Genomic DNA, 14371 nt, shown 5'->3' with positions numbered 1-14371 from the left:
ACACCCTAAAACAACCTGTTCTTTTTCTCCTGTAAACAGAGACTTCAGAAATTATAATTCAGAGGAAAAAGAAGCCTTTTCTCCTTTTCTCCTTCTCTCCCAAGAGCAGATATCCCAAGCCTAGAGGCAGCTGGCAGGGTTTCCAGGCACACAGGCTGCCTCTTGGACTATCCTGGAGAGCAGAGCCCTAGGATACCTCCCCAAAAAGTACCTCCCAAAAGCTCCGTAGGTGTTCACGATCCTGAGGGAGTTGAATGAGGTGTTCATGACCTGTCTGGAGTTGAGGAGGTTGAGGATCACTGGGATGCTGAGATAAGCAATGAGGAGGCCAAAGGAGATGTTCACCACTCTGCGGACATACCAGCCTGTGTGGGACACAAAAAAAGAGCAGAAAAAGGTGATTCCAAGACTGGTGATGGGCTCTGCATCCTCCTCAGCCCCTGCCTGAATCCCCCCCATGGGTGGGCAGGACCCTGGCTGGGTGCTCACAGCTGCTCTGGGCTCTGGAGATGGGGTTGGCAAACACCCCGTAACCAACCTAAGCCTGCCAAGGGCCTGATGCTATCGCTGCCCAGATCTGCTTTTCTCTAAACAGTCTGAGAAAGGGCTAAAAAGAAAAAATGCTGAAAATGTCAGATTAATCATTGCTTTAATGCAGGGGGAAAAAGCAGCTGGCACTTGCACCTTGCTCCAAACTGCCCTCCTGGGCTGTGGACTCACCCCAGCCTCTGGGGCTCTGCTCCTGCCTCAGGTCCAAAGATCAAACCTGAGGATGTGTTACAGCTGAGCAACAGGCAGAGAGAATTCTGGCACCTAATTTGGATTTCAGAAATGCTCCCTGGGGATGTCACCTTGAAGAGACTCACTCAGGATCCCACATGGAGTCTGCAGAGTACCAGATCCAGGACCTAGAGCTCCCAATTTCAGTGTTTGCACTTGCACCTTGCTCCAAACTGCCCTCCTGGGCTGTGGACTCCCCCCAGCCCCTGGGGCTCTGCTCCTGCCTCAGGTTCTCCCCCCGTAGAAATCAATTTCTTGCATTTTCCTTCTTCTTCACTCCCAAGCTCCATTCAACCCTCACTCCCTTTCTTTTGTGCTCCTTTCCCCAGGAGCTGCCTGCTGCTCCAGCAGAGGTGCTGGGTTTGCAGGAGCAGCACTGGGACACCAGCTGCAAGCAGACAAATAAGCAGAGGTGACCTCTGAGGGGTTCCTACCCTCCTGGCCCTTTTACATTTATTTAACATCAACAGCCCCAGGCTCAGATTCAAAGCCATTGCATGGAGCTTTCCCCTTATCTCTGCAGGAGAGGGATGTTTATTTGAGCCCCTCTCAGAAACTATTAATAATTGTTTAGTCTGAGAACATTTCTGCAGAATCATTTGGGTTGGGAAGGAGCTCAACCAGATGCCTCCTCTCACCCCCTGCCAGAGCAGTATGAGTCCTTCAGGCTTTTTTTTTTTAATTATTTTTTTTATTATTATTATTTTTTGGGGGGGAAAATGGTGCCTTTCCCAGCAACCAAGTTTCTCAGCTAGTGAAAGAATAGTTGGGCCCATCGTGATCAACAAGCAATTCTGTTCTTTTTGGAAGGCCAATCTCAAGCCCAGTTATTGAACCAGGGAAAGAAGTGCTTGTAAAACAAGCTGTGGGCATCAAAGGCAGGAGGGCCACTGGGCCACCAGGGGTAGAGGACAGCAAATGGGAGCTCCCTCACAGGTGGTTAATCTTTGATTTTAAATAGGCAAAATGTATAATTAAGATTTAAAACCAATATATAAATAGATAAACAGGCTGCCCAGACAGGTGGTGGAGTCTCCATCTCTGAAAACCCTCAAAAATCCCCTGGCCTCCATCCTTTGCCACCTGGCAGGACCATTGGACTAGATGATCTCCAGAGGTCCCTTCCAAGCCTTAACATCCTGTGATTTGGTGACAAAACCATGCAATTCCACCTCCCCTTATTGAGGGGTGAGGCACGTGTCAGGCACAGAGACCCAAAACCCCAACCCCACCTTTGGGGACATCTCACCCCATGGCCGAGGATGCTGCTCCCCAGCTGCCCCTTCCAGCTGCATCTGCACCAGGTGGTCCTTAACCCCTCCTGCCTGGGGGCTGAAGAGGAAGCCCAAGGTGCTGTCATCAAAGCAGGCAATGCTGGGCACTATGGTGAGCCAGTTGAGGAAACTCAGGTTGCCACTGATGATCAGAAGCACCTAGGAGGGGAAAAAAAAGCAGCAGAGGACGTTGCATCCTTTCCCAAGACAAGAGGAAAACGTGGTGGAGGAAATGTTGGCTCCAACTCCAAGGTGGACCTGTTTGGCTTGGACTTCCCAAAACAGATGGTAAAAGGACAGTTCCTGTCTGTAAAAAAAAAACAAACAACCAACAAAACCCTGAAATTAAACAGACTGGACAGAGTTAGATCAAAACTGAGGATGTGTTACAGCTGAGCAACAGGCAGAGAGAATTCTGGCACCTAATTTGGATTTCAGAAATGCTCCCTGGGGATGTCACCTTGAAGAAACTCACTCAGGATCCCACATGGAGTCTGCAGAGTACCTGATCCAGGACCTAGAGCTCCCAATTTCAGTGTCTGCATCACAAGTTCCCCCCAACAAAATACTCTGTACTCAAATGTTGGTCCCTGGAGCTTCCCCATGGTAGATTTGACCAATTACAGTAAATAACAAAAGGCCTAAGCATGATTTAGTTAAAAAAAATAAATTACTTATTTATCCTGAGTTGGACAATGATCCAGAATTAGAGGGAGGGGGAAAAAAATGTATTTAAATCTGAATTACAGACACATGTTGGGTCCTTGAACATAACATGTTGTTCTCCAGGGCTGCTGCTCCCCCTTTGACCCAAAGGTGATTTAATTGAATGCATATTAATCAGCCTGGGTTCATTAACACATTTCTCACTTAGCAGCTTTGTTAGGAAAACTCTGATCCTTTTCTGCTGTGATTTGCCTTGCACAGTTGCAGGAACACTAAGAAAATAATTCTGCACTTTGCCACCGAGGCTCAGTTTACAGCTCTGGATGGAGCAGCTGGGTGGTCCATGGGAGATGGTTGGGTTGGTTTTGGTTTTTTTTTTTTTTACAGTACTGATTCACCTCCCTTTACTGCTTGGAAGTCAGAAGCAAGATATCTGATTTCTCCCAGACCTTAAAAAAAAATTGAAATTAATCAGGGGATTAAACAATAACACAAGTTTGGTGCTTTCTGCTCTGTGGGTGGAATCAGGAACCTGACAGGGTTTCAACTTCAACCATTCCAGCCAAGGCTCCACACTCAGGGGCTGCCCTTGCTGCCAGCACCCTGAACCCCTCAGCTTTGCAAAAACAAACCTCCAAGGGTTAAAAAAAATCATCAGCCTCCAAGAGTTAATAAAAAGTCATCAACCTCTGAGGGTTAATAAAAATTATCAGCCTCCAAGGGTTAAAAAAAGAAATCATCAACCTCCAAGGGTTAACAAAACCAATGTCCTGCTTGAAAGTCAATCAGCAGGAAAAGAGGGAACCTTGCAAACCCCCCCAGGGGTGTCTGTCCCACCCAACACTCCCATGGATGTTTCTGCATCTGAGGATGTTTCTCAGTCACCTGAGGGACCTCTCTGGCCAGGACTTTGTCAGCTGAGCAACCTGTGTCTTCTGCAGGAGATGCTGCACTCAGGGCATCCTTTGTGATTTATTTTTTTATTTACCCAAATCCTTCCTTTTCCTTGCTCGAAGCCTCCTAGGGACCCCATTTCCTCCTCTCCCTGTCCAGGCAAAAAGCAGAACTGTGCTGGATCCTGGTGGGAAGTTGAATTCCACATGGATTTCCCTGGAACATCAGGATCTGTGCATGCCTGGCAGCAGTGATTTGCTCTAAGCCATCAAACTTCTCAAGGTTTTTCTTCACACACATTCCAAGCAGGTCTGGACTTCCTCTGCACCCAGGTTTGGGGGACAAGGACAAAAACCTCCTCTAGAGATGGAGTCTCTGCAGGTCTGGCAGGGCACAGAGAGCATCACTGCTCCTTCCCCATCAGCTGCACAGGAGCCCAGACTGGTTTGGCTTGGAAGGGACCTTAAAGATGATTTAGACCAAGACCTTCCACTCCACCATGTTGCTCAAAGCCCTTCTCAGATAAAAAAGCAGAATTTTCTTGCACACAGCCAATAGTGATTCCAACCTTTCCACCAGGCTTGGTCCTTCTGTGCTGCTACCAACCCAACCACATCTCCCTGGCTGGGTGGATGGGTTGTGTCCTCCCTATCTTGGGCTTGATTTGGGTTTCCTGGGTGTCTCTGTCTTGCTGGACAATATTTAAATGGCCAATTATACCAAACAGATGGTATCAACCCCTGTGGTGATTCTGAAAATTTTTTTATTAAAGCACAGTATTAATCATGGTAATTGGGTAGGAACTTTAAGGTTATAAAACTACAGCATGTCTAATGAGGGAGCTCCTTATAGGAGGAACTGAGGTTTTTAATCTAATAATGTCAGTTTTATGGATTATGACTGGAGTTTTATGACGTGTGATATGAAATACTGTGGATTCATGGCTCTCACTGGATTAATTTGGAAAAGTAGTTTTCCTGGTTCTAGGCCCAAAAACAATTATTCCTTACATTTCTGTCCCCTGCACTGTTACCAAACCCTCCATCAGAAAATGGGCACCTACACCCATAACTTTTTTACAGGTTAGACTTCTTTGTTTGGCTGGTTGCTATTATTTTTTTTTTTTTGGGGGTTTTTTTTTTAATCACAGATTGTTACAAACATACAGTAGGCAGGAGAAGCTCATATTCTGTGTAGCAGACTCTCTATTTGTCCAGAAGAAACAAAACCAACAGGCTGTAAACTCTTAAACACCACTGATGGAGCTGCTGATGGAGCTTGCAGGCTCCGTGGTCTCTGGAGCTTGTTGGTATTAAGTCATTGGCAGAGAAAAGCCAAAATTGGGGTGCTTGGAAGAACTCTGATTTACTTATAAAGGTTTGAAGAGACCCCAAAGAAGCCACCCAGTCTTTCCTGCTGCCCAAGGTAGAGTTGTCTCTCCCTGCCCCACTTTAAAGCCTTTTTAGAAGCTGAGTGATGGAGCCAGGTTCCTGGGCTACCTCCTTCCCCCTCCTTACTATGAAAAACTATTCTTAAAAATTCCTTGACAATATTTCATCCTGTGACCCATTCTCTGCTCTCTGCCTTCACAGACACTGTGTTCTCTTCTCTCTCTCCTTCATTCAGAGGAAAACTTTCCCTTCCCTCTCACTGATGTTCTCATTTGGATTAAATAATCCCAGGTGCTCTAGCCCTGCCCTGCAACTCCAGATCTCTGCTTGTTCTCACCATCCTTTGGATTTTTTCCTATCTTTCCTACTCTGCACTGGGTTAGGAACTGGCTGGAGGGCCGGGCCCAGAGAGTGGTACTGAATGGGGCTGCTTCCAGTTGGCAGCCGGTCACCAGCGGTGTCCCCCAGGGATCAGTGTTGGGCCCAGTCCTGTTCAATATCTTCATTGATGACTTGGATGAGGGGATTGAGTCCATCATCAGCAAGTTTGCTGATGACACCAAGCTGGGGAGAAGTGTTGATCAGCTGGAAGGCAGGAGGATTCTGAAGAGGGACCTGGACAGACTGGAGAGTTGGGCTGACTCCAATGGGATGAGGTTCAACACAGCCAAGTGCCGGGTCCTGCACTTTGGCCACAACAACCCCATGGGGAGCTCCAGGCTGGGGACAGAGTGGCAGAAAGGGACCTGGGAGTCTGGATTGCCAGGAAGCTGAACAGGAGCCAGCAGTGTGCCCAGGTGGCCAAGAAGGCCAATGGCATCCTGGGCTGGCTCAGGAACAGCGTGGCCAGCAGGTCCAGGGAAGGGATTCTGCCCCTGTGCTCAGCCCTGGTGAGGCCACAGCTTGAGTCCTGTGTCCAGTTCTGGGCTCCTCAGTTCAGGAAGGAGATTGAGGTGCTGGAGCAGGTCCAGAGAAGAGCAAGGAGGCTGTGAAGGGATCCAGCAGAATTGCTGTGAGGAAGGGCTGAGGGAGCTGGGGGTGTTGAGGCTGGAGAAGAGGAGGCTCAGGGGAGACCTCATCACTCTCTCCAACTCCCTGAAAGGAGGTTGGAGCCAGGGGGGGGGTTGGGCTCTTTTCCCAGGCAACTCTCAGCAAGACAAGAGGGCAGGGTCTCAAGTTGTGCCAGGGGAGGTTTAGGTTGGAGATGAGAAAGAATTTCTTTCTGGAGAGGGTGATCAGGCATTGGAATGGGCTGCCCAGGGAAGTAGTGGATTCTCCGTGTCTGGAGATCTTTCCAAAGAGCCTGGATGTGGCACTGAGTGCCATGGGCTGGGAACCACGGGGGGAGTGGATCAAGGGTTGGACTTGATGAGCTCTGAGCTCCCTTCCAACCCAGCCAATTCTGTGATTCTATGATTCTATCCCCTACTCAAGCCCCTTGTCTTGCCTGTGGAGGAAAGGCAACAACTGCTGCTCCACAGCTCAGGGCTGCAGCCATCCCCCTGGTTCTTGGTGCTTTTTAGAAATGCCCTTTCTCATAAGGTTTCCCCACTATTTTCCCCAGAAATAACCTTTTTTCTCTCTTTATGGGACAGGTACTTCCTTCATTACTCCACCCAAGCTCCATGAATTCTCCAAGAGAAATCACTTAATGCTGACAGGATTTCAAGCACCAGCTTTTAGCAGCCCCACCATGGGGTTCCTGAAGCTCAGATCCATCTGAAATGATCTGAAGTTCTCTCCAGCTTGTGGCTGAGGTCATCCTGCTTTGTTACTGGTATTCATTACCCCAAGAGCCACACCAGACAGGCCTTTTTAGTGGTGACACTTGACAAAAAAAGACACCAAGTATTGGAAGAGAAAACACAGATGAGGTTTATCAATTAAAAAAAAAAGTAGGATCTAGAAAATAAAAATACAGACAGAAGTAAACCTCCTTCCTGGCACCCAAAATAATAAACTGCTTACTCAGTCTGAAAGCCAAAGGAAAAAGAACCCAGCTCAAAAAAGAACCCAGCTCACCTTCTGAATCTGCAGCTCCCCCCTGGACCCCCTCATCCCAGATCCCAGAGCCACACACAGGCTGTAAGGACCCTTTCTGATGGGCTTCACTGGTCCCACTGCTGCTGCATCTCCAGAACTTAAGGATGCTCCTCAGTGGAACTCCATGTCACCAAGGAAAGAGGAAATCCATCTGGATTTTATAGATTTCTGCAGGAGCAGAGGTGAGGAGGAGCCCATGTCAGCACCCAGCAATGTGTGTGCTGTGCTCTCTGGAGCTGGCAGGGCCACCTGGTCCCCATCCCTGTCCACCCTGAGAGTGACAACCAGGTCCCAGATGAGAAAACCCCCCAAACCAGACCCCCCCTCACAGTACTTACAGGAACCAGAGACAAGTGGGAGCCTGGAGATGACCCGACCAGACCATGCCTTGGAGCAGGACAAGTCCTGGGTGACACCAGGGGAAAGGGAGATTTGGCAGCAGCCACCTCCAGCTGTTTGCCTGCTTCCCAGCATCACTCCTCACCCTTCAGCCACCTCCTCCCTTCCTGGTTTTCCCCTGGGCTGGGTGACAGATGGTGGCATCTGATGCCACTGGAACTGGGAGCACAAGCACTAAGGGCTGAACTGGGGACACTTCTTTGCCCCACAGCCCCTCTGCCTGGCATGAAGCTTTGACAAGAAAACCCCAGAGTGTTCTCCAGCCAGGCAGATATTGCTTTGGGTTTGGTTACCTGGTTAACTCCACTCTTCTGAGCCCTCTGGCCCTGCCACCAAAGCATCTCCTGCTCATGGGACAAGCTGGAACTCCTACCAACAAAAGCTGGTTCTTCCTGTAATAGGAAAGATGAGCCTCAAAAAGGCAGATTTGATTTTAATGCTACTGGAGTGTCCTGAGAACAGCTTCCCACAGAGAGAACCAGACTGTCCTTCCCCCGTCTGAATTCAGCTTGAAAAACACTTATATATGTCATTTCCCCCCAAAGTTATTGTAGGCACAGATTAAAAAAAAATCCCATTTAATGACAACAGCAAAAATATTTAATTTCCCCCTATTATTAATTTAACTTCTCTATATAATACTTGCATGAGGGTTCACTCCCTGCATTGCAGAGCTGTTCAGTGCAGAAAAACCCAGAGGAAAATAATCACCCGTGTCCACTCCTGTTTTAGACGGCAGATAAAATGGTTTAGGGAATGCCACAGAAACTCAGAAAGGTTTTGGAAGAATCCAGGAGCAGAAGGAGCAAAGCCAGATGTGCTGGAAGGATGAGAAAGAAGAGCATGGGCTGAGTTTGGTTTAATTTGGATGTGCAGTCAGTAAAGTGAGCTCAGTTCAGATGCCAAAACACAGCTCAAGAAACAGCCTTTTCTCCATCCCTGGGATGGGGACACATGAAAGCTCTTCAGAGACCTCATCCCTCAATGTCCAAGAAAGGGTGGAAGCCCCCACCCAGCTCCCTGGGAATTGCCCCAGCTCAGCTAAAAGTCCAAATTTGATATTCAAACCATGACTTCATAGGCAAAGTTCCTCCCCACAAGGTGGTAGGTGACAACTCACATCTTATTACCACATTTAATAGAGAAATAAGAAAACAAGAAACCTTGAGATGCAGCTCTGGTTAGTGGGGGGGTCACTTGGACATGACCAGAAAGAGACAAATGAGCCATTAAGAACCAGAGCAATCAGCCAGAATCCAAAGTGTTTTACTCTTCACTTTACTCTTTACTCTTCACATGCTCCCTACAGATTTTTGTTTGCCTGGGAGCTTGAGGACCTGTGTTAAAAAAGACCCCTAGTTATCTCTAAAAAAAAAAAAAAAAAGAGGTCAATATTTAAAATATTTATAAATACTTGTAGAGATAGGATGGAAATAGAGGAATAAAATCATAGAATCATAGAATTAGCCGGGTTGGAAGGGACCTCAGAGATCATCTAGTCCAACCCTTGACCCACCGGAGCAGTTGCTAGACCATGGCACTGAGTGCCACATCCAGTCTTTTTTTAAATGTCTCCAGGGACGGAGAATCTCCCACCTCACCGGGCAGTCCATTCCATAGCCTGATCACCCTCTCCGTGAAGAAATTCTTTCTAATATCCAACCTAAACCTCCCCTGGCACAACTTAAGACTGTGTCCTCTTGTCTTGTTGAAGGTCGTCTGTGAAAAGAGTCCAGTTCCCACCTCGCTACAGCCTCCTTTCAGGGAGTTGTAGACAGCAATGAGGTCTCCCCTGAGCCTCCTCTTCTCCAGGCTGAACAGCCCCAGCTCTCTCAGCCTCTCCTCATAGGGCCTGTGCTCGAGTCCCTTCACCAGCCTGGTTGCCCTCCTTTGGACCTGTTCCAGGACCTCTACATCCTTCTTAAACTGAGGGGCCCAGAACTGGACACAGGACTCGAGGTGTGGCCTCACCAGCGCTGAGTACAGGGGCAGAATCCCTTCCCTGGACCTGCTGGCCACGCTGTTTCTGATACAGGCCAGGATGCCATTGGCCTTCTTGGCCACCTGGGCACACTGCTGGCTCATGTTCAGTTTCTTGTCAATCCAGACTCCCAGGTCCCTTTCTGCCACTCTGTGCCCAGCCTGGAGCTCCCCATGGGGTTGTGGCCAAAGTGCAGGACCCGGCACTTGGCCGTGTTGAACCTCATCCCATTGGAATCAGCCCAACTCTCCAGTCTGTCCAGGTCCCTCTGCAGAGCCCTCCTGCCTTCGAGTTGGTCCACACTTCCTCCCAGCTTGGTGTCATCTGTGAATTTGCTGATGATGGACTCAATCCCTTCATCTAAGTCGTCAATAAAGATATTAAACAGAACTGGGCCCAACACTGATCCCTGGGGGACACCACTAGTGACCGGCTGCCAACTGGAAGCAGCCCCATTCAGTACCACTCTCTGGGCCCGGCCCTCCAGCCAGTTCCTAACCCAGCACAGGGTGCTCCTGTCCAAGCTGTGGGCTGACAGCTTTTTCAGGAGGATGCTGTGGGGGACGGTGTCAAAGGCTTTGCTGAAATCCAGGTAGACTCCAGGTAGACAAATAACTCTTGGGGAAGAACAGAACCAGAGATGCTCAAATGCAGCCATGCAGCAATCTGAACTGAAACTTGTCCTTACACCAGCTCTGATTCTGACATTTTACAAATTGCCCCTGGCCTAAGTACCTGGTGTAAAGTTACAAACAGAACAGTGCTAAAGCACCAGGGAACCAAACCCTTCCCACTCCTGGTACATTACCCAACATTTGTTCTTGATCTAAATGCAAAGCAATAATAAATGTCTCACCCCGTGCTCAGTTTTAATTTGTAGCTCTAGGAACCACCTCCTGCCCTTCCCACAGATTATGGGATTTGACTGCAGAGCAGCTCTGTGGAGCAGCACAACTTCCAGCTTTTCAATGGAAAAAATGTTAAAGAGAAGCAAGAGAGTGAAAGGGGAGTGATTTTATACTTTATATATATATATATATATATATATATATCCACACTCATAAATCTCACCCTCCAGCCCTCCACCTGACCTCCAAACTAGGATGAGAGACAAGCCCAGTGCCCGAAGGGTTAAATTGAACTTCTTTTATTTATCATGCAGCCCAAGATGTTGCAGTCCAGATCCCTACCCCAGGAAATCTTATACATTTAACTCAATTACTGGAGGACTCTGTGTGAATTTGGGATCTGTTGCTCCCTGAAACACAAGTGGGCTCCTCCTGTCCTGCTCCTGCAGAGCCCAGATGTGCCTCTGAATTACTGACTTTGACACATTTATTCTGCTCTGCTGCTTTGTTATGTAAAATACCTCTTGGTGTTGCTTGATCCCGTTGACTCTTTTTTGCTGGAGGCCACAGTGTTCCCCATTAATTTGTTTCAGGCTAAAGAACTGCCCAAGGACTGTTTAGGGAAGTGTTGGACTAATATAAAATGTAAGAATAATTTTACAGAAGGAAGGAATTTTTTTGCTACTCTGCTCTGAATTATCAACATCTTTCCAGCCCTGATGGTAAAGTTACTTCCTAAAGGGGGAAGCTGTCACAAAGACATCCTTAATGGCAAAAACCTTTCAACACCTTATTTATTATTTTCCTGCAGGCCAAAGAGCATTTCCATGGACCAGCAAACCTCAATGAGCTTTTCAGCAGCATCCTCCATTAAATGGACCCATTTCAGGTGATTTCTCCCTGATTTTCCTCCCGTTGGCTCCAAAAATTCCAGTAGCACACCTCCTAGATAATGATGCTACTTAAGGGGTAGGCAAATCTAGGCAAGATCAAGTCCTCTAAGTTTGAAACAGAGAATTTCCCCATGGAGAACATGTCAGCACAAGAGGGTGGCACAAGAGGGAGGGAAACCCCCTCCACAGACTCTCAGCTTTGGAGCTCATACAAGGATAACACAGAAACAACTCCAGGTGCTGACCCAAACCAGCCCCATGGGCAGGGAATACCCATGGGGCACCAACTCAAAAAGCCCAAGCATCAGGAGAAGGCTTGGCAGGTCACCCCCAAAATTACTGCTGCTGTCAGGAGGAGGGGGAGCAAGAAGAGGCTGAGATACCTGAGCAAACTGCCCAGGTTTGTCCCAGCATGAGATCAGGGGCTGGCCCTGAGTCAGTCCATAGAAAACTGCATTTGCATCCAATTATGGGGCCTTGGGTGGACTCTGAAAGGGGACATAAAGCCCAGTTCCTGATTACTCACTGTCATAAAAGAGACTGTGGGATTTTCTGTGAAGCCAGGAGATGTAGGATGGAGGAGATGTAGGATGGAGGAGATGTAGGATGCAGATCTCAACCCAAACTCCAGGTCAGGTTGGTCAGGGACACCACAGCCCTTCCCGGGATCCTGGAGCCCCAGCTGAGGAGGTGACATCCCACCACCAGCACAGAGCTCTGGACATGCTGCTTGCAAAAAACCTCAGGAGCCATCTGTAGGACAAGGGAACTGTGGAAAACCAAAGCCCTCTTCCCCCAGAACACACCTGGGTTTCCTCACCCGGCACGAGAGCAGCCTCGTTCCCATTAGCTCATTTCATCAATAAAGTCAAACAGCACATTTAAAAAGTTCTACATCTATTAATGGGCCAAGAGTTTCACTAACCAGCTCCATCCCACTCATTAAAAATACTTTTATAGCAAATATAAAGTTGAAGTCCAGCAAGAAATGCCCTGCTTCAGTGGTATCTCCAGATGGGGTCTGCTGGAAAGAGCCTCATGCTATGAGCATCCTGACCCTCCATCTGCCTCCTCCATGGGGAAAGCAGGTTGGAAAGGATTTTTTTCCAATCAGAATTTGTGGATTCAGCAAAAGATGACAGGGGCCAACCCCAGCTCTGAGCACCTTCCCCAGGAACTCTGTTCCCAGCCAGGATGCTCGAAGACCAGCACCACCAAACCTGAGCCTGCAGAGGTGACTACTTGTGGCTGGAATTCACCACCCCAAGCCTGGTATTTTCTTCTTGGGTTAAAAGCAACAGGGTGAGGCCCCTCAAGCACTCACTTGGTCTCCAGGAACAACCAGAGACCACCCCCAGCTCCCAGGATCCACAAGTGCTGGGTGATCCGCGCATCAACACGGAGCAGCTTTGATGTCACCAGCAGATAACATCAATAAGATAAGAGATAACATTACCAGGATAAGGCAGATAACATCAAATAAGCTAAAAGCAGCTGCCAGACTGTAAAAATGCTATTTTTTTTTTCTTGCTAGCACAGCACCAAGGTCTGAGAGTGCAAGAGCTGTGGTGTTTAATGCTGAGCTCCTGCCTGCTTTGCTTAACAACCAGCAGCTGCTTTGTGAGACTAAAAGCAACTTTCTTGCTGGAAAGTGACAGAAGAAAGCTCCCGTGAAAAGCTGTTTCACAGCTTCCCTTTCGAGCCAGTTTCAAACTGGAGCTAGACACCTAGTAAATAGCATTACAGCCTTAAAAAAATAATCCTAAATATAACCGTGCCTTTTGGACAGCACAGAGTGGCCTGGGCAGCCCTTGCCTTGTCAAGTTGTTCTGGGAGCATTTTGCTGCAGGTTTTTATTTTTCCTCTCTGCTGAGGTCTGCTACAGACTCGGATATTAAGACATCATAAGAAAAAATTCCAGTGCTGCAATTAATCATGAACTGTCACACTTTTCCAGAAGGTGCAAATTCAAGGTTATAAAACTGTCAAAAGCCTCAAGGGTGACACGGGCAGCTTGCACTGGCTGGATGAGCTTCTGGAAGTGATGGAGACAAATTCCTACAGAGCCTCTGGAACCTCTGGTTTGAGCTCCAGGAGTGGCTGTCCCCATGGGACACCGTGTGGCTACTGAGAGGTGGTCTTGGTGTGGTCCTGTCCCACTCCCACCAGAAGCTCATCCCTCTAAAACCACCCAGGGGGGTTGATATTCAGAATGCAAGGTTTGGGAGGAGCCTGGGCTTTCCCTCCCTCTTGTGCTGACAATGTTCTCCATGGGGAAACTCTCTGTTGGACACCTTGTCCACAGCCTGGAGATGTTTTTGTGGAGAACATCCACTAAGGGAGAGGAAACAAAGAGGGAGTGTCAGATGGATGGATGAAGATAGCATCAGGATGTGGGAAGCCCTCAGCAGAGGAAATGCTGTCTGGATGTTGGCAGATCATACATCCCCCTGAATGAGAGGATTCCTTAGGAATCTGGAGCACAGGACAAGGCAAAGTCACTTCCACGTGGGGATGCTTTGCAATCAATCATGCAAAGAAAAAACCAGAAAGAGGTCACTACTCAAGTGGTAAAATTAAAGCCCTTTAGCCTTATAGTGCAGCAGGGATGGAGAACCCCTCCTTGGGCATCCCTGGCACCCTTGTCTTTCCCAAAATACCCAGGGGTCTGAGGCATGGCAGGTTGGAGAGCAGTGGCACCAAGCTACAGCTCCATGGGACCTCTCCCATCACCTCCTCTGGGCCAGGACACATCAGAGACTTGAGTCAGAACTTGTTTCATTTGCAGGTTCTGCTGCAGAGCAAGAAAAGAAGCATCCCCTCAGAAGCCCCTCAGTTTAAGAAGGATGTAGAGGTCCTGGAACAGGTCCAAAGGAGGGCAACCAGGCTGGTGAAGGGACTCGAGCACAGGCCCTATGAGGAGAGGCTGAGAGAGCTGGGGCTGTTCAGCCTGAAGAAGAAGAGGCTCAGGGGAGACCTCATTGCTGTCTACAACTCCCTGAAAGGAGGCTGTAGCCAGGTGGGAACTGGACTCTTTTCACAGACGACCTTCAACAAGACAAGAGGACACAGTCTTAAGTTGTGCCAGGGGAGGTTTAGGTTAGATATTAGAAAGAATTTCTTCACGGAGAGGGTGATCAGGCTATGGAATGGACTGCCCGGTGAGGTGGGAGATTCTCCGTCCCTGGAGACATTTAAAAAA

The 14371-nt window shown here is 48.4% G+C and overlaps 2 protein-coding genes across 2 annotated transcripts in view; one reads left to right on the top strand and one right to left on the bottom strand.

Moving 5' to 3' along the window:
* The window catches only part of SSTR5 (somatostatin receptor 5), a 591623-nt gene that overhangs the window by 282498 nt on the left and 294754 nt on the right, over positions 1–14371 (top strand). The gene's annotated exons all lie outside the window — the stretch shown is intronic.
* The window catches only part of LMF1 (lipase maturation factor 1), a 182692-nt gene that overhangs the window by 25708 nt on the left and 142613 nt on the right, over positions 1–14371 (bottom strand). The window contains exons 7-8 of the mRNA XM_008490427.2: positions 2030–2213; positions 212–365 (exon numbers count right to left, since the gene is read on the bottom strand). Coding sequence (XP_008488649.2) covers positions 212–365; positions 2030–2213 — 338 coding nt within the window. The remainder of the gene's footprint in view (positions 1–211; positions 366–2029; positions 2214–14371) is intronic.

The sequence above is a fragment of the Calypte anna genome, chromosome 14 (genome assembly GCF_003957555.1).
Source record: "Calypte anna isolate BGI_N300 chromosome 14, bCalAnn1_v1.p, whole genome shotgun sequence".
NCBI classification, from domain to species: Eukaryota; Metazoa; Chordata; class Aves; order Apodiformes; family Trochilidae; genus Calypte; species Calypte anna.
The sequence above is the reverse complement of the archived record's forward strand: the minus strand, read 5'-3'. Positions and strand labels throughout refer to the sequence as shown.